Below are 20,851 nucleotides of genomic sequence, written 5' to 3' on the forward strand. Positions count from 1 at the left end.
ATTGAAGTGTCGACTTCTTCAAAGATAAGTCTAATCTCCCTGCATAAGTTGTCTACCTCATTTGTCTCAAGTACTTGAACAACGGCATAAAATTTTCTGTTTGATAAAGAAGGCAAGGTGTTGTCATTTTTTCTGCAAGGCTCTGCAAAAAATTGTTTTTCAAAAACCACAGATCAGTTTTTTTGTGTTTGCTTTCTTTCTCAATGGGTTTTTTTGTGTTTGCTTTCTTTCTCAATGGGTGAATCAGATGGTAACTCTGGATGGAAGCTTTCCACTGTTCTCTTAAATGGTATTAATTATGTTCCTTGGTCAAGAGCAATGACATTGTCTCTTGACGATAAAAAAAAATGGTTTTATTTATGGAACAAAAAACTTTCATGCATTCACTGATTATGATTATGAAGATTGGATTTCTAATGTCCAACGTGTTCGATCATGGATTCTTAATTCCATGGAACCTCAAATTTCTGGAATTTTTACCTTCTCTGAATCTGCAAAGAAATTGTGGGATTCTATAGCAGAGTTGTACGGTAGTCAGAATAATGTTGCTTGCATATTTGAACACAAGCTTGAGATTGCAGCAACATAATAAGGTGAAAAAACATTCAGTGAACATCTTGGAAATATGAAAAAAATTTGGGATGAATTGAACATGTATTGTCTACATACTAGTGATACCAAGACACTCTTGCAAAGGGCGGAGGAAGATAAAAAAATTCATTATTTAGTAGTCTGAAACCAGAATATGAAAACATCAGGAGTAATATTCTTATGGATGCTACCCTTCCTTCTTTTTTCAGTATTTGTGCCATTATTCAACGAGAATAAACTCGTAAGAAGACTGTGAATATCAAGCTAAAATCTGAAAAAGTTGAATCAAATGCTCTTCTGACAGAGAAAGCTGATCAGAGGAATTTTTCTGGTATTGAAAAGGAAGGAATACTTATCAAAATAAAGGAAAAAATGAGACTTATCATTGTGATCATTGTGGTAAAAATGCGCATACCAAGAATCGATGCTAGGAATTACATCCTCGCCTCAAATTAAATTTTGACAAGAACAAGAGAGATCATGCTGCAATAGCCGATACATCCATCTCAATGAGTCAATTGAGTCACCTCCTTCATCAAATCAATAAGTCCATGTCTTTTGAAAAAAGTTCTTCAGCCTCTACCCATGCTTTAGGTAATTTACAAACTTGCCCTACTCTGTCTTCTAAAGTTAACTTTTGGATTATTGATTCGAGAGCCACTCATCACATGGCCAATAGTCCATCCTCTGTGTATAAATTTACCTCTGGGTCTGGTAAACCTAATGTTTCTATTGCCAATGGAATTATTGTTCCTATGTTAAGAAGTGGCAAAATTATTTTTTTTTCAAATAGTGTTACCTCTTATGCTCTGGTTATTCCATCCTTTCCAACTCAACTTCCTTTTGTTGAAAAAATTACTAATTCCTTAAACTGTGATGTTATTTTCTCTCCTAACTTTGTCATCTTTCCTGATTGAAAGTCGAAGCAGACGATTGGTGAAGGAATTTATTCTCATGGATTGTACTTGCTCAAACCCACTCATAAGACGTATCATACCAACAGTTGTGTGGAGAGTCACATCTTACATAAACGGCTTGGACATCCGTCCAACCATGTTTTTTTGAGTCTTTTTCCTTTCGTATCAATTGAGTCTAGTGTAGTGATGTTTGTCAATTTGCTAAACAAACATGCTTATCATTCATTAATTCCATGTCTATGTCTATTGAACCGTTTGAACTCATTCATTCTGATTTATGGGGTCCTACTCCAATTGATTCATATGATGGATATACGTACTTTGTGTTATTTATTGATGATTGGTCTCATGCTACATGGTTATACTTATTAAAATAAAAAATTGAGGTGTTATATGCTTTCAAAGACTTTTATACTATGATATATACTCAATTCAATGCCAAAGTTAAGATTTTCATATCTGACAATGGTTCGGAATACACCAATGGCTCCTTTGCTGAATTTCTTCGGAGCCAAAGGGTTATTCACCAAACTAGTTGTGTTGGAACACCACAACAAAATGGGGTGGCAGAGAGGAAAATCAGCACATTCTTGAAGTCACAAGAGCTCTTATGTTTCAAATGAATGTCCCAAAAAGGTATTGGTCTCATGGAGTTTTAACAGTAATATATTTGATTAATCGACTTCCTAGTCGGATAATCAATTTTAGGGCTCCTCTTGAAGTTTTGAAGAATCAGACGCCTGACATATCTCATTTGAGAGTGTTTGGTTGTGTGTGTTACGTGCACCAACAAGCAATCCATCGTGATAAGTTGGATGCTAGATCAAATCGGTATGTTTTTTTTTTTGGTATTCTTTTACAAAGAAAGGGTATATTTGTTATGATGTGTCATCCAAAAAACTTGTCATTTCCCATGATGTATGGTTTGCTGAAACTAAACCATATTTCCCAGCACAGAATGATTGTGAGAATCGGTCCCAAGGAGAGTACTTGTCAGATTTGATATCGCTTCCAATAATAATGCCTGATGTCATTGCCCCACATATAGATGTTATACCTCTAGAGAATGAAGTGACTTCTATAGTTGATCAAACCAAAGCACTTCCAGTTCAACAAAAATCAAGTAGAGAAACTCATCCTTCGGAAAGACTGAAAGATTTTGTCACTTATCATGTTGTCCCTTACCCTATACAATCTTATATGACTTATGACAATGTTGCTCAATCTTACTATGCTTTTTTGAGTGCAGTAACTAGTGATCAAGAACCAAAGACTTTTCAAGAAGCTAATTCCAATACTATTTGGAAAAATGCTATGAAAGATGAATTGCAGGCTCTTTATGAGAATAAAACATGGGACATTGTTTGATTGCCTCCAGGAAAAAAAACAATTGGGTGTCATTGGGTATACAAAATAAAATATAAAAATGATGGAACTGTAAAACGACATAAGGCAAGACTTGTTGCTAGAGGTTTTACTCAAACTTATGGAGAAGACTACAAAGCGACATTTGCTCATGTCACGAAGATGAATACTTTTCGAGTCCTTATATCTCTAGCAGTAAATCAAGACTGAAAATTATTTCAGATGGATGTTAAAAATGCATTTCTACATGGTGATCTAGAAGAAGAGGGCTATATGAGTGTACCACCCGGTCATCCACAAGAAGTCAAACCCGGCTTAGTGTATAAACTAAAAAAGGCAATTTATGGACTCAAGCAATCACCGTGAGTCTGGTATGTTAAACTCAGTTTTGCTCTCATAATTAATGGGTTAAAAATGAGTGCTTTAGACCCTTCTTTATTTGTTAAGCAAGGAATCTATGGTACTACTATTGTTCTAGTTTATGTTGATGACATTGTGATCACTGACAATGATCAAGTTGAGATATCAAAGCTCAAGACTCTTTTGCATAAGCAGTTTGCTATCAAAGACTTGGGAATTTTTAAATATTTTCTTGGATTAGAAATTGCCTACTTAAAAAAGGGCATATTTCTTAATCAACAAAAATATGTATTAGATCTGTTATAAGAAACTAGAAAATTAGGAGTAAAACCTTCAAACACTCTTACTGATAGCAGAGCTAAGCTTAGTAATGATGGTGAATTATTGTCTGATGTTGGTCAGTTCTAAAGGTTAGTTGGCAAACTAATCTATTTGACCATTACTCGACCAGATATATCTTATTCTGTTAGTTTGGTCAATAGATTTATGCGTGCCCCAAGATTGAATCACATGAATGCAGTCAACCAAATTCTGCAATATTTAAAGGGATCACCAAGAAGATAGATTTGGATGTGTAAGAATGGACACAGTTTTATTATTGCTTATATTGATGTTGATTGGGCCGGATGTCCAGTTGATCGAAGGTCTACCACAGGATATTGTACATTTGTTAGAGGTAACTTGGTAACATGAAAAAGTACAAAACAAAATGTTATTGCTCGATCAAGTGCAGAAGCTGAATATCGAGAAATGGCATCCACCACTAGTGAAGTTATTTGGTTCTGTGCTCTATTGCAGGATTTGGGTTTTGATTCATCTCAACCAACAAGAATGTTCTGTGATAATCAAGTTGCAATTCACATTACTTCAAATCCAGTTTATCACGAGCGAACTAAACATATTAAGGTGGATTGTCATTTCGTTCGAGATAATGTTCAAGCTAATGTTATTTGTACCCCTTTTGTTTGCAGTGATCAACAGTTAGCAGATATCTTCACTAAAGGATTGCCTTCTGTCAAGTTTCAAGAGATATTGTCCAAGTTGGGCTCTATCAATATTTTTGCACCAACTTGAGGGGGAGTATTGGTGGAGAAGAGAGATTTTGGGAATTTGTTGATGTTTGTGGGTGATTTGAAGAATCACGTTTTTTAGTAATTGCTACTTAGAGTAATTAGAAAATGGTAGTTACTAAAAGAAGATCTTCTTTGTATCTATACGTACGTGATCTCCATTGTAAACTAATATCAATCTCTCCCTCTCTTCTCCCATGGAGTAGGCTAAGCCGAACCACGTAAATTTGTGTCTTGCATTCTTTTTGTTTCTTCAGTTCCAATTATGCTACCTCTCGAGTATATATATATATATATATATATATATATATATATATATATATATATATATATATATATATATATATATATATATATATATATATGATGTTTTCCTTAAAAAAATGGAAAAGAATATTTTGCTGGCTGGAGTTCCATGGACACTGATTTTCTGTCATGAAATTTCAATTTGAAACCAAAATTGATGACTTAGGGCTGATTTAGATGGAATTGGGTCATTGATGTGCCTAGTAAAGATTGCCCGAAATCGCAAAATAGCTAGACACCTGTGACAAGCTCTCCGACCAAAATAAAATTAAGCCTAGAAAATGTGATTTGGTTTTGCGTACCTGGTTAGGTGTGTGGGCTTAAGGCTTTCAGCTTGAAGGAGGTGGAGAATTCAATACTTGAGGTGGGCGATCCTTTGCTGCAATGCCTAAACCATATCAGTTGTTTTTCTCCACATGAAATAAAAAAAAAAAGTTCTGAATGGTCAAATATATCATAATGACATACATGTCACCTTAGCATTAAGCATTTATATCTTTTTTTTCTTTTTGTTGCTAGGCTAAGATAAAAAACCCTATCACTGACTGAGGTCCCCCTACCAACCATGAAATATAACTAAATCAAGGCAAAGGAGTGGCAAACGACTACACTAGAACTAACTACTGCATTGGTACTGGCCATCTTTTGATTGATAGTGGTCCTTGAATAGGCTTCTACATTTTTAGACCCTTCAGAATAAGGTTGATATAATTCAACAACAAAACAGGGGATTTAGTAACGAATACAACTACCACTAAAGGTCCTATTGATTATTGCTAATACAATACAAACTGCAACAGAGCCAAAAATGTGTCGCTTATGCTACATCCAAAAGCATCAGGAACATTTAGGGGAGAGCATCTACCATCTTATATATGATGTTATATCTAGTCGCCACCACACATCTAACTTAGTTGGAGACAAGCATGGGCCCTACTCTCACACATCTTACAGCTCCCAAGTGAGATGTGCAATGGGGATGGAACATAACTGACCATCAGTTATGTATAATATGACTGTAACTGCTCTCATCTCAAGGATAACTTCATTGATCAATATATAGTGGCAACAAAGACGGCTACTGGAATGCCCACAAGTGCTCTGCTCATCTGGTAGGGGCAACTTGTATGTCACCAAGTTGACAGGAGTCACAAGTTCGAAACCCACTTGCGGCGTCCCTTGCCGCAAGGTCGAACTAGGTGTACTTCCCGGTGGGCAGGAGGGACCTTAGAGGTTTTACCAACCAGAGGTCAACCGAGGTGCGGTCGGTGATGGGGGGTTCCCTTGGATTATCCAAAAAAAAGACAGCTAGTGGAAATGTAACGGGGGATGGATTTTGGTTCCGTCTAGCTTCACGAATCTAGTCTCATACCTGTCTCAATTTCTTCTCCAGTTCAGAAACTAATCTTGAATGAGCCAACATTGATCTTGATTTAATATTTGAATCTTAATTTGATGCACAACTCAAACGGTGCACATAGGCAACAGTGTTGAATTCAACCGAAATACTTGGTTCATTATGTAGATTTGCATCATAGATAGATCATTATCAAAAACATGATTTTCCCTTGGTTCGTCACTTAAATATATATGTTATATGAAGACAGCTTTTTTTTTACTTCAGTTTTTATGGTTTATATGCTAGCCATGAAATATGCAGAATGGACAATGATGTAGATGGAGCTAATTTTTTGCACAATACCATAACTTGCCATGAACTAGAAAATATAATAGACATGATCAATTCACTTTTTTCTTGACAGTTTTGATCTTTTGTTTGGTCGAAATTATGGCACTTGATTTTTTTAGACGACAACTTAATGGTGCTTAATTTTTTGAGATAAGTTATATAGACCAGACGACAATTTTTTTGTGGTGGCAAGTTATGATCTTCAAGGCAACAACTTACATGGTGCCTCATATTTTTAGGCAACAACTTAGACAAGTGGTTTGACTAAGGCACCTAATTTTTCATGAAACACAAGGGCAAACTATCAAGAAAAATAATCAATTAGCTCGATTTTAAATATTTTTTAATTCACGACCAATCTGGGTATTGTGCCCAAATGCTAGTGTCATCTATGCCTTTATCATATATAAAATTATGTCAAGTCCACCCCAATAACAAAAAAGAAAAACGTATGCTTTTTCTTATTTGTGACAAATTGGTGTCTAGGATTCATGTGGAAGACCCAAAATGAATTTCTTTTTTGGTTCATATCGCTGACCCCAATTGTTTTGGGATGAAGGCGTAGTTGTTGTTGTATTAATCCACTCTAATACCTAAATGATGGAGCCAAATGGGTTTCAAAATACAAAACCATGCATTACTAATCGCTCAAACTTTTGATCATCTGGCTATATAGTCAATTAAAGAAAATCACTAAATTGGAATAATCACTAACGAATATAAGCTGCTTTTTTATTTAGAGAGAAAAGAAAACATTTCATTAATGCTTTCAAAGAAGATTATACAGAGGATCAAGCCGAAGGATCGGTCATAGAGAATGCGACCAATAAGTTAGAAAACAGAGATAGGTTACATCTAAAAATCGATTGCAACCAGGTAATATTAAAAAACCTACAAACCTGGAGACGAGAGTAATAGTAAGAAGAAACTTTAGTACTAGATTCCAAACAATTATCTACTTTTTCAAAGGAAAATCAGGTTAAATCCTTAAAAAACCCTATAGTAATAATGACCTAATCAAACAACTCTTAGATAAGCCCATGGAGTTTTACGCTGCCAGGACAGTGATCGTAAGTAAGGCAGGCAGAACCAGCGAAGCTAGATCTCTAATCCTGGGAGCGGTTTTTCCATGTAAATATCAAAAAGATAATCTTTCTAATAAAAAACTATCGAAAGAAACCTCTATAACTTGTTAAATGAACTATAATAATATGATCTAATTTCAGATAAGAATAATCCAAAACAGAAATTGATACCCTAAAATGATCAAAACTCATGAATGCGATGAGCTGATGTGTCTAAACAGATAACCTGTGTGAGACAGATCAGGCGATCACTGTTCCAGTTTATGATCTTCATCAGCCTATCTCTAACGGGTGCATATGGCCATAATTACTACATAATGCGCCCTGGATGGCCCAAGGGTAGATTTCAGAGAGTTCTCTTTTCTCAAGAACACGTTACTACCTAAATTGGTGTATCTAGATTTTACAGAAAAAGAGTTAATTTTCACGTGTGGTAATCCCCATTCTTCTGTCTGCAGGTAAGGGAATCAAAGTTAGATGTACAGCTTTGTCATCCAGCATCATCTAACTGCCAACGCCACCATATATCGAGGTTTCCAAAACATAGTGAAGAAAAAAAGGTAAATCTAAGTGACATCTAGTTAATGAGTTCTGCAGAAGTTATTACTGAACTGGTTGCCTATAATTTGAATGTTTGTGAGATCTTATATCCATTAGCAAGTTTCAAACTTAGGAGTTATATGTGCCGGAGGAAATCAAAACCTGACTTTAAAAATTTTCAACATTGGGACTTCATTGTGTCAATATCATGTTTCCTTATATTATTTTGTAGGATATATGAAAAGTTTTTAAAGGATAAGCATGGTTTTGTACTGCCAGTGCATGATTTTCTCAATATTTAGCTCGAAGGCATTAAATCAAAGTATCTACTTATTATGATTGTTGATTTCTTTCCATAGAAAAATCTATCATGGGGATCTACTGTTTGATATAGCACCAAGTTAGGATATTATGTTTAAGATGAAATATGGAATTTAGAGCAGGTATGCGTTTCAACATTGTTAAATAAGCACCAGCATCTTCTTGTTGGCCAGACCAATTCAAATCTTGCTTTATAGTCTCGATATCTTAAAATTAACGGCTAATAACAAGGACAAAGGATGCATGGAATATACAGTAGGTAAATGATGTATGATGGTAATGCTATGCTCTTCTTTCTTCACATTTTAGCTAAAATTTTCCTTTTTCTGAAGTTCAACTGCACCACATAAGGAAAGCATAGACATGCTTTATGCATCGACAAGGTTATGTTTCCTTAAATTTATCTTACTGAATGTATGTCAAATTAAAAAACTGTTATGCACCAAATGTCATGCCACGTTTGCTTCTCAATTTTCCCTGGGCTTATAGAAAATATGAAAAGATCAGTATGAACAACTTATGCCCATTAAGCACCATCTTGATCTTGACAATGCAAATAAAATATCTCGACACTTATAAGTTGGATGGAGTCAATTACCTTTTCTTAGTGCTTGGTTACCTACCTGTTCTATAGTGTAAAAACGTTATCTAGATCAATCTGCATCATAAAAAGTGATTTGCCGTTTTTGAAAGTTCAGGCTTCCGTGCACAGAGAAAAAAATATGCAGGGTATGTCATCAGTACTTGTTTTATTTAAGCATCATACTCACAAAAAACTAATCGCCTTGCAGTTCCAGGTTCTTATCTGCCTACAAGGATACAAAGATTATACAGTTCCCATCCATAGAGGATACCCTCCAAGACTTCAGTGACAAGGTAAATCCTATTGCCTTCTTCCTCCTATGGATTCTGGACTTACTGCAAATGGGTTAGAATCAGGATTTGTCCATTAATAGTGGTTGACAATCTATACTGGCAACACAGTTAAGAGCTTCAAACAGCGTGCATTGAGTTTGGGGTATGGTGCTCTGTTCAGCAACAGAGAAACCGGCCACATCCACTATGACATGCACTGTGATGAGAAGCCTGATTGGAAGCCTGAGCCTCCAGCAACTCCACAAGAAAACCATGTCCCTTGGATCTTAGCTTGCTACTAAATTATGCCAAGAGAAGAAATGTATCCTGCTTGTGTAGTCTGTCACACTTGCACCTTGCATTGTTAGAGAAAAAGATCAAGCAAAGTTAGACAAAATAGATAATAGGTATCTGCTGAATTCCTATCGTTATTGCAAAACAGGTCAGCAAAGATTTTGGTATTCATTTTCCCTCGACATACATCCTTTTGTATTTTGAATTTAAATTTATGCATAGGTATCAAACATGTCCTGGTGACAACCATATCCTCAACTGAAGAAACAAAGATAACATTTATGCTTTGAGACTAGCTCGGTATTTGTCTGAAACGAAAGTCCAAATTTGGACAAAGTTGTATCTCTGTTTTCTGCATGATTTTTAAAACACAAATCATAATTATCGAAAGATTGACAGAGAAAAAACAAAATTAAATCTTTTTCTGATACATTCTTCTGTATATTTTTGCACCTTCAGACTCTGCATGGATCTCTCTTTCTGTTCGAATACCCATTGGGTTCACTTGAAGCCAACCCTCAGAATCACATGGAATATCAGGGTCGATGACGTTGATATGTTCAAAAATGCTTGAGCAAGAATCGAATTGATCCCTCATGTCAAGTGCCACTTCCAACACATCTGACTGCATAAAAACCTGCTTATCACCAAGACAACAGAGTAACCTGATTCAGTATTAACAGATTAGCCATCCTGTTAAATGGGAGCAATTTAATTCAAACTCCTTAAGCATCTTTACCCTGACTGACGAACATCTAATCATTTGAAGAAAATCAACGCGCATGTCCTAAACCACCAGACCAAATCCACTCAATGATATAGATAGATTAACAAAACCATTACACTGTGCCCACACTTCAGGCTGGAAGTGTCAGCCAGTTTCTGCAACCAAACAACTTCAACACTCCCACTAAGTACACAATGTTTTCCGCATTCTTATTGAGAATTTGCATCCCCACCTTGTCTATAGACTCTATACTAACAACATAAAGAAAGGATTGGAAATGGATGTACCTGTCCACCAGGCCTCAAATTCTTCGAGATAGAATCTACCAAGGGCTTCTGCAATACTCTCCTTTTGTGATGTCGTTTCTTGAAATGTGGATCTGGGCACTGTGAGAATTTACAGAATCTTGTTTTAGATGGCAATGCCAGGAATATGAATGAGAAGGAAGCAGATTCTTGGACAAGCGACTTACGAGTATCGAGACGCACATCAAAGGTCCTGGATAAGCGGACACCAGCTCTTCGAAAGCAATGGTGGCATTCGTGAACATGAAGTGTCTGCTTTCATATGTGAATGAACAGTGGGAAAGCATTGGTTTCCATAAGAATGAACATTGCATCATGTTAATTCATTCACATATACAGTGTGTTTGATTGCTTACATATTCTTACGAGCTAGTTCTTTTACCCAAAATTGTGCACGTTTAACCAGCTGCATTTGCAGAAAACAAATCACAAATCAGAAACGGCTTCAAGCAGTGTTATTGAAATTTGCGCATGTAAACTAGGAAAAGAAACAGAACTAGTGGGGGGGGGGGATGGGGATGCAAGAAAACTCAATACTTTGTTACGTATTTCGAGTCCCAGATAATTTCTTGATTGGGGGTTTCTTTTCGCAAGCCAAATGAGAAATCTGCCACTACCTGGGAAATCCAATCAAACAGAAGGCATCACAAACATGCATCGTTCATTATCCATATGTAAAGATTAGGAAAAGGAAAGGAATGCCGGTCGCCCAAACTCATTACCACAACCAATGTCGACCATGAGCGGCAATTTGGGGTCTTCAAAAGCTTCACTCCAGTTTGGTACCTCTGGAAGGACCTGTCTCGAAAAACATTAATCGATACACTGAAGAAAACCAAAAAATCTAAAGAGGAGAAATTGGTTGGGGTGCAAGAAGAAAGAGGAAAACGTACGGAGAAAGATGCACTGAGAGGGTTCACATGCTGCCGAATCCGAACATGACCCACCTGAAAAACAAAGGCCCAAAAAAAGTTAGAGACAGACAGACAGACAGATAGACAGAGAGAGAGAGAGAGACATCGCCCACTTTCTCCTTGAGCTTGAGATCGGCATATTCCAATTCAACAAGGTCGGGGCTTCTGAGTTGTTGATGATGATGAGGAGGAGGAGGAGGATGGGGTGTTGAGGAACGGGAGGACGACACCGTCAAAGCCGCTCTCCCTATCACAAGACGGGATGGTGCGGTGGAAGACAAGCGAACTGTCGGTGCTAACGTCAAAAGATGCACACTGGCCATCGTTTTCCTGCTATCCTTCTCTCTTCTCCCCTTCGTCCAAAATGAATATGGAGAGAGAGAGAGGGGGCTTCTTCAACTACAATTAGACGTGCTCATCGACTCTACACAAGCAACAAGTCTGGAGAAAAATAGGCGACGATGGAAGTTTGATCCTTGAATGCGAGCGTTCAACCCAAAGGGAGACGAGGGGAGGGAAATGTTTCCGGCTACTGATAACTCGTGTGTCAGTGTATGATATTTCCTTGATATTGGCTCATGTATTAATTTATTAACTAGTACGAACGTTATTTGTCATGTTTTCAACTCATTTCTTAATTGATTGAGATTCAACTTTGTTAGTTTGTTCATGGCTATGGACGTAGCAGGGAGTGTATCAGCTTTGCATATAGGACTCCTTTAACTACTCTTATGATGGTGGATCAAAGCTTATGTAGTGTGTGGGGCATTGGAATGTAACACACCTAGCTCTATGTAGGGATGGCAGTGGACCGGGGGACAACGGGGCTCCGCCCCGCCTCAGCCGGTTTGGACTGGGGATGAAGGGCATGAAACGGGGATGGAGGTTATCCCCTTGCAGGGATGGAGGCGGGGATGGACTTATGATTTTCCCCGCCCCGTCCCGTCCCAATCCCTGCCTAGCTTCGCCCTGCCCCGCCCCGCCCCCAATCCTTTAAGGGATGACTATAAACTAAGGGGAAACAGGGGGCCCACCCCGATTCGCCCCCGTTTGAACCGGGGATGGAGGACATAAAACGGGGATGGAGGCGGGGGGTGGAGGTTCGGATTTTGAAACGGGGCAGGGGTGGAGACCTTGTCCCCCGCCCCGGTCCACTGCCATCCCTAGCTCTATCTCAGCACCCAGATGTTTTATCAGACCTAAATATTGTAAACGTTTAGTTATAACTGTCAATATTTTAGATTAACCAAAAAAACAGTCAATTTTTCATCGTAAAAAAACTGTACACAAGTCGGATTCAAGCATTTCAAATGCCGGTTTTCACTCAAACATGTAGATCACCATGGGCTGTTGTTTGGACAAAAGAAAAGCCGCCAAAAATAAAGAAAATGCTACTAAGTTGTTTGTACAAACAAACAATTGTAGCAAACTCTAAACCTTGTAACAATTGAATGCACTTGGACACCGCACACGGGCAAGCAGGTGGCACTGACTATGTGCAGTCAGCTCCATTAGAGTGAATAACAATTCCATTATCTACCAACGGGCTCCGCTTGTGTGGCAGGAGAAGTCAGTGACATTGCAAGTTCAAATCCCCATGGTATAGTTGTATAACTGATATGGATCGGCCTAAACCTCATCTTTCTTTGTCAGAAAAAACAAAACAAAAACAATTCCATTATCTTTGGCTGCTTACACGCAATACCCATTATCAATGCAAGAAAAAGGTCTAAACATTGCAAGCATAAAAATTATTCGCATGGTTTTCTTAGAATAGATGGTTTGCCATCAATGACAACAACAACTATGCCTTCATCCCAAAACAATTGGGGTCGACGATATGAACTAAAAAAGAAAATCATTCTGGGTCTTTCACGTGAATCCTTCTCCTCCAATCATTTCTATCCAATGTCATGTCCTCGGTGAGGTTCAAAGCATTCATATCCTTTCCTATCATCTTCATCAAAGTCTTCTTAAGCCTACCCCCACCTCTTTTAACTAATATATTTTCTCATTTCTCCATCCTTCTAATTGGAGCATCATTAGGCCTTCGCCGAATATATCCAAACCACAGTAAACAATTCTCTCTCATCTTATTTTCAATGGATGCAACACCTACCTTCCTACGTACCTCCTCATTTCGAATCTTATCTTTTATTGTATTTTCACAAATCCATCTAAGCATACGCATCTCAGCTACACTCATTTTTTGAATATGATGTCTCTTGGCAGCCCAACATTCCGTATTATATAATAAAGCAGGCCTAATTGGCGTCCTATAAAACTTTTTCTTCAACCGCAATGACATTCTACGATCGCACAATACTCCAGATGCACTTTTTCATTTCATACACTCAACCTTTATCCTATGATTTACATCTCCATCAATTTCTTCATATTTTTGAATGATAGATCCCAAATAGTATTTCTTGCTCACTAAACTTCACTACACTCCCATCACTACTTCGTTACTTACTAAACCGGCATTCCATATATTTTGTCTTACTCTTACTCAACTTAAAACCTCTTGCTTCCAATGTCTTTCTCCGTAATACTAACTTAGCATTAACCCCAGCTCTAGACTCATCAATCAAAACAATATTATCAGCAAACAACATACACCACAGCACATTTTCTTGAATTGATCTCGTAAGCTCGTCCATCACTATAACAAATAGGAAAGGGCTTAATGCAGATTCTTGATTCAACCCAACCATTATAGGAAAATACAGATCAATGACAAAAAGAAAAAAACTACACTTCAAAAGGTGATTGCTTTTATGGCATGTTTTGGTTGAGATTTGAATTCCCAAGCAAGCAAGAACATACATTGGCTAAACAAACATGAGAAAAATGAGTGGTAAAAAATGAACGTTCATTTGCCTTGATAAATGAGAGTTGCTTTAATCCAAATCAAATTCGAATTAAAATCACGTGAACCAGCAAACCAAACTTATTAATGACATTGAAAATACATCCCAGCCCTTGGCTCCAATATAGTACACCAAAACCTTAAGTTACTTTTCCACTTTGTAGCTTTCATCCTGCCCAAGCAACATACTACTCTAACTCTTCTATCAGGAAAACAGTGGGCAAAACATGCAAAATATTTTCCAATCCCATATACCATCATGTTTACCAGTTCAATTATAGCACCAAAATCACTAGTATAATCAGTATTATTAAGAAAAGTGTGTCAAAAAACCATTTCATAAGAACAAACCTGTTTTCTTATCCAAAAAAAAAAAGAATAAACCCGTACCATTGGACCGACTAATCAAATTTTATAAGATCGATTGCCAAGTTTTCTTTTGGGGAATTAAGCCAAGTGAAAACCTGATCTTGAACCCTTGTTCGAGCACCTGTAAAACCCTTGAGGCCCCCCCAAGCCCAGGAGGTACACCCAGATTCGGCTTGCACGCTATAAAGAATAAGAATGTCCAATAGTTAACGAATCAACCATGGTATCACAGATAAGAGGAATACCGAATCGCTCTCTCCACATGACACCCATTACAATGACTACAAAATAATCCAAATATGATTCGAAAGGCCTTCCAACTTCTTTGCTTCTGTAGCATACACCATTCAAACCCTATTGGTAGTCACCACCCAGCTTAAAAGCCATCGATACAGAAAATTGGATTACAATTTCCCTTTGCATTACTTACAACTAAAAAAAGGAGAATATGATATAGAGAACTTAACTTCATACGTGTAATAAGTATTCAGCGGACCTTTTATGCATGCACCAAAACTATTCAACAGAACATTTTAGTTGCCAAAGTCCAGCCACTTAGAGCAACTATAACGTTGTTAACCTGCAATGAAGCTGATGACATATGTAAACTCATGTTGAATCCCCCAGCTCCTCATGAGCAATAAGAACGAAAACTAACGAAAACATAATAAGGCTGCCTCCAGCTCTTTCTCATCAGCGCAGTTGTAGCCAAGGAGATAGGCACGTGCTGCAAAAGAGAATGACTCATAAATTTAAACCTCCACATATATATAATATATACTAATTAAATGTGCATTTTTTATAGGATAGTGTGCATTCCTCTGGCCTAATAAAAAATGATCCAATAATATCTTTCTTTGAAGGGAGATCTCTGGGGATGAAGATGCCCAGGAAGAGTGAAATCCAACACACCTTCAAGATAATGACATGGGGATGGAGAGCATGCTGAAAAGGGATCTTTTGTGGAAAATCTTTTCAAGTCACAAAGGTGGCTAGAATTTGGAAGAGATGGCCAGCAATCCCATCATTTCATCCACCCATGCAGGAAAGGGATCAGTTAAAAAATTCATGAACTTCCAACCAAAATAGGCACCAGAAAATCTGCCCCGGATGAAATTGCTGCTTTATAGGCATTTTCATGACCAAAGCAGTTCAAGAAAGGAGAAGCGATAGCATGAGAGAGAGAGACTAAGTAACCCACAGTTCATTCTAATACAAGAAAAGGATTCACTGGTTGCAGGTCTCTGGAGACTGAATCCATGTGTGTGTGTGTGTGTGTGTGTGTGTGTGTGTGTGGATAAAAAGGAAGAAATAGAATTTACCAAATCGTCCAGATCCCATGAAAGGCTCCTGTTCATCTGTCACACCTGCTTGTTGCTGGTCCTGAAATTTTCAGAATACATCATATCAGAGAACATGGCCTTTATAAAAAGTTTGTCATCATACAAGGCAGAAAATTTCCCAGTTCATTCAGGTGATGGTTATGAGCCATAACATGCACAGGATGATGGACAAGAAGAAGCATGGTTCCCACAAAGTGATATGACTACCCAAGAGAGTTTAAAATATGTCTGTGCACATCACTTTAACAGAATGAATAAAGAGAAATATTTCTACTTGTATGGTTTATGTTTGAAAAGGGAATCCAAAAGAGCCAGAGATAAATGCATGATAGGATTGAGAGGTGATCAATGGTCATCATCCCCAGGAGGACAGACCTCAAAATGCATTCACATAATTAACAAAGATATTTCTACTTTCTTAAAGAAAACAGGAGACGTGAATTATCCCCAACAGGAAGAACATAGAAAGTACAAAAAGAGAGAAAAAAGAAAGGAAAAGACATCCGACTGTGTGAGTGTGTGAGTGTGAGTGTGTGTGTGTGTGTGTGTGTGTGAGAGAGAGAGAGAGAGAGAGATTCCTCACCATGTCAGGTTCCTCTTCTGAAGGTGAAAGCCACCTATCAAAGCAAAGCCCAGATATCGTACAAACAAGAAGGCCATTGGATGGATCAAGGACAGTTTCCCGACAAGTGTCATCACACACTGCACACATACCAATTCCTCTTATTAGAATATGTCACAAAATACATTATTGTTTATGATGTAACAACAATTCACCTACCATGCACGCGGCCAGTTTTCTCACAGAGAAACACATCTCCAATTTGAGAGTAGGTGCATGTCTTCCCTGAGCATGCATGGTCGGAAACTAAGTCATCAGTCAAGCCCCGGCTACTTTTCCAAATAGACACCTGATCTGCCACTGTTCTGTCAAGAATTATGCTGTCATCGTTCACCTTCATAAACCACAAGTAAATAAATAAATAAACAAGGAGCATCCCAGCTTTTAAATACATCATAAAAGTGTTTCTTATAGTGCAAAGTTTTACTTGAGAAGGAAGGGGTGTCTGGCTTCTCTTTGCAACCTGCATTTGGATATAGTACTCCTTGAACTCAGATGGGGTATTCCTAACAAACTCAACCATGTCTTCTTCATCACGCTGCAAGAGAAACATGTCACATTGCAAATCATGACCAAATCCTGCTTTAGCTTTCATGAAGCACCAAACCTACTCGAAAGGTAAATCCAACAAAAACATGTCTGAAAAAAAATACATTAATTACATACATCTTATCTTTTCAAACGTGTATGCCTTCAAACCTCTCAAAGGCTTAATGCATCCAAAACCCACTAAATGAAACTCAAACATCTTGCATGATTCTAGAAGTGCATGCCTCACCACCCGTTAGAAATTGATGAATCAAAACTGGTAGTCATGTGCATGCACATGACCAAATCCTGCTTTAGCTTTCATGAAGCACCAAACCTACTCGAAAGGTAAATCCAACAAAAACATGTCTGAAAAAAAATACATTAATTACATACATCTTATCTTTTCAAACGTGTATGCCTTCAAACCTCTCAAAGGCTTAATGCATCCAAAACCCACTAAATGAAACTCAAACATCTTGCATGATTCTAGAAGTGCATGCCTCACCACCCGTTAGAAATTGATGAATCAAAACTGGTAGTCATGTGCATGCATGTGTGTGTGAGCGCACATGTATTTTCCAAAATCGAGATAAGCTACTTCACATACAAATTTTTGATCTGAAACCATTGCACCCCTGCAACGGAATTGGGCTTTCACCTTCCCTCCCCCCCCCCCCCCCCCCGGAGCCCACCATAGTGTGACATGGCAGGTGCGGGATCAGGAGAATCAGAATCATGCACCATCTCTTGCTAGCTATTTGACTATCAACTAATTCTGACTAAATAGAAATGATTTGACAAGAATTGCTTGAACCATCATTCTCAATGAAAGGGATACATATGCTTCTTGGCACCCCTGCCCAGGCTCTTATTTATTAGAAAAAGCAAAGAGCAGGTTGATTGGTTACCTGTATATAAAGTTTCTTCCATGCACATGCCCGCAGCTTACCAGTAGAAGATGAAACACCCCACCGCATACAGTACCTGCAAATCAAGTGACATATGATATTAGCAATTAACTGATTACAGTACTTCCACACACAATATCTGCAAATCAAAACACAGATGATATTAGAAATTAATTAACTAATTAAATTACCTTACAATAATTAAAGTTTATTTTCTTCTATGAACAAATTAACATGAACCCACAAACAGATGCATCAAGAAACATTCCATGATTCCAATATAAATCATTAATCATGTCAATGTTCCCAGTCTATGAGATGATCATATGCAAGGCCATCAAATCCAAACAAGCAGCTTGTGCTATCACCTGACTACGTTAGTTTAACTGTCAACCCTTACCTTGTACTTTTCTTTATTTTTTTTTACTTATCTTTATAACTAGGTTCCAAAAACATCCAACAGTATTCATTGTGCACACACCTGATAATTTAAGGCGCAATTAAGAGTGGAACGTAACATCAGCCTAGCATTATTATAGCGATTGATAGAAAAAATATCTATAAGGAAATACAAATTAACGATTATAGATGCATTGATAAAGAAATGTAGAGAATGAAAAAGCTGCAAAAATCTTCGTTGAGATCATTCATGAGAATATTATGAAAAAGGCTTCTATATCGAGTGGTTTTTCCCTTTGCTGGTTCAATCAAAGTGTTGCAGCATTAGAAGCAAGACACAAAATCTTATGTTCTTCCAGATCTATTCTTATAGAAAAAACTAAACGGTTGATGGAGAAGATTAACGGCAGGAACTGATATGAAACATCGCTAACTGGGTACACATATTAAAATCAAGCTATGTCACAAAGATACAGTATTGTGTTGCCTTACATACTATTCTTAATGGGAACTACACAAAAGTAGAATGTCCCCATATTCTTCCTTACACATGTTCATATGACATAGGAATTAAGTAATAACTTTGAAGTTAATATCACTAACATATCAGCTAAGGAAAGTGTTCACTAGAATCTTTTACAGCCTGAAGATCCTTCATGTTTACGCATTTTAATAATCGGTCCTCAGTTTTTGCTTCTTCGAAGCCGCCATACAAGCTAGAGCTTGAAACCCAACCAAGGGAAAAACGATTTACTCACAAGCGACGCCACAATAATTCGTCCGAGGCTGCAAAGTTAAGAAATCTACAAACTAGTGAACATGCCACGAGATCCTGTACAAGAAACAGAGCAGGACTGGTAAGCAAAGGGATAGATGCCATATAGCGAACGTTGATGTAGCATCATCAACCAAGAACGTACAGAACCACAAAACAGAAGCTGCAATTTCATAATGCGAACAACCCTTCACCTCGGAAGAAAGAAATTTGAGAATGTGACGGAAAAGCTCCGGAGGGACCTTGCTAAACATCCCAGTTGTGATGTACCGCGTCGCGAGCCAGCTGCCGTCGGCAGGAATTTTTTCCACAGATGAGGCAGAAGCAGATCCCGCTTCCACAATAGCTCCACTTTCTACTGAACAGGATCCCCTCTCAGGCGGCGGAACCTGTGAAATGCACGGCCTCTTTTGCGGCCTCTCGATCGCCTCCTCCTAGAAAACAAACACTGCAACCGGTTATCAAGCATCAACAAGATATAAACATCTTAACTGATGAGAGACCAACATTTCCAATAAATTCACAAGAAACATATATTCATTTCACATCCCAGAATCCTTCCTAACTTCTCCATCACTAGGGTTTTATCCTACTAATGCCAGTTCCTTATGAATATGAGTCCTAAGAGAATTTTCGTTGATGATGATCTCGGAATCTTTCCTCTCAGGTCGATGTTTCCGACCACACAAAGTAAGCAATAACATATGCACCAAAATGGGCGTAATTGACGCAACTGGCTTGCAGACGGCAAAAAAGATAAGGAAGAAGAAGAAAATCACACGAAGCCAAAGTTTCTAGATTTTTTTTTTCTTTGTAGGAAAAGTGAAAAATCCAAGAATCGACGAAGGTGGGCAAGGAAAGAAGGGGAGACTCACATCGTCAGACATTTCCGAGAGGACCTCCGATTCCAGGAAATGGGCCAAGGCTTGATCTTCTTCTTCTTCCTCCTCGTTGCCCGCCATTCTGTAAAGCCCCCAACGATGGCTCTCAAAAGATGATGAAAACCCTAATGGCTGAAGAAGAGGAGTGACCAAAGGAGGGCGACGACGAGATGAGAGACAGGTGGGAATCCTCTTTCCCTCCTTCCCTCCCTCCCTCTCTTCCTTGATGGTGGAAGGATGAGAATACGGATTCTGATTCCGCAGTAGCCTCAGGCCAACGCTAACCCCGATGACGATGATGTTGATGCAGCTAACCCGTCATCCGTCCGTTCAGCGTGTCGCGGCCTTCGTCTCTCATTTTTGACGCGCCCAATATTTTGCAACCGACAAACGGACCCTCGAAAGATATCCGACCAAAATATCTTCGCGTTTTGTCTGTTTAAAACGAGGGTTAAAATATCGTATTTTAACGATATATTCAATATATCATCGATATTTATTAACATGGCATTGGCTGTGACAAAGATACGTGGGCACCAGAACTCATGACACGGGTTTCTCTCGCATGTTCGGAAAATGTTTTTAAAAAATAGAACTCGAGGACACGTAATCTTTAAATTTTTTAACCAATAAAAACCCAATTTTCCAATGTTAAAAAATGTATTTTTTATTGAAATAAATATTTAAATCATGAAAATTTTAGTATAATATTAAAATATTATTGGGTGTCCGTTCGTGTCTCTACTAAAGACACGTCATTGGAGATCAGAAAGGAGCTCTACTTATCAGACATCTTTAGACTTATCTCAGG

General features: G+C 38.0%; 2 protein-coding genes across 2 annotated transcripts; both read right to left on the minus strand.

The window, feature by feature from the left end:
- Positions 1-9,682: 9,682 nt before the first annotated feature.
- On the minus strand, positions 9,683-11,769 carry LOC149813429 (uncharacterized). The gene is made up of 8 exons (XM_089990841.1): positions 11,454-11,769; positions 11,320-11,373; positions 11,149-11,224; positions 10,964-11,043; positions 10,783-10,832; positions 10,594-10,678; positions 10,409-10,507; positions 9,683-10,031 (listed from the first exon to the last, which is right to left on the minus strand). The coding sequence occupies exons 1-8, from the start codon at positions 11,661-11,663 to the stop codon at positions 9,807-9,809; spliced, it is 879 nt and encodes a 292-aa protein (XP_089846967.1). The 5' UTR covers positions 11,664-11,769; the 3' UTR covers positions 9,683-9,806.
- A 2,999-nt stretch (positions 11,770-14,768) lies between these two features.
- LOC149813430 (F-box protein SKIP31-like) lies at positions 14,769-20,372 on the minus strand. The gene is made up of 9 exons (XM_089990854.1): positions 20,035-20,372; positions 19,354-19,593; positions 19,143-19,216; positions 17,986-18,061; positions 16,974-17,084; positions 16,706-16,880; positions 16,508-16,626; positions 15,904-15,964; positions 14,769-15,308 (listed from the first exon to the last, which is right to left on the minus strand). Exons 1-9 carry the CDS (start codon positions 20,119-20,121, stop codon positions 15,235-15,237), a joined length of 1,017 nt encoding a protein of 338 aa, XP_089846980.1. The 5' UTR covers positions 20,122-20,372; the 3' UTR covers positions 14,769-15,234.
- Between the last annotated feature and the right edge of the window lie 479 nt (positions 20,373-20,851).

The sequence above is a fragment of the Nuphar pumila genome, chromosome 16 (genome assembly GCF_984573655.1).
Source record: "Nuphar pumila chromosome 16, dmNupPumi1.hap1.1, whole genome shotgun sequence".
Taxonomy (NCBI): Eukaryota; Viridiplantae; Streptophyta; class Magnoliopsida; order Nymphaeales; family Nymphaeaceae; genus Nuphar; species Nuphar pumila.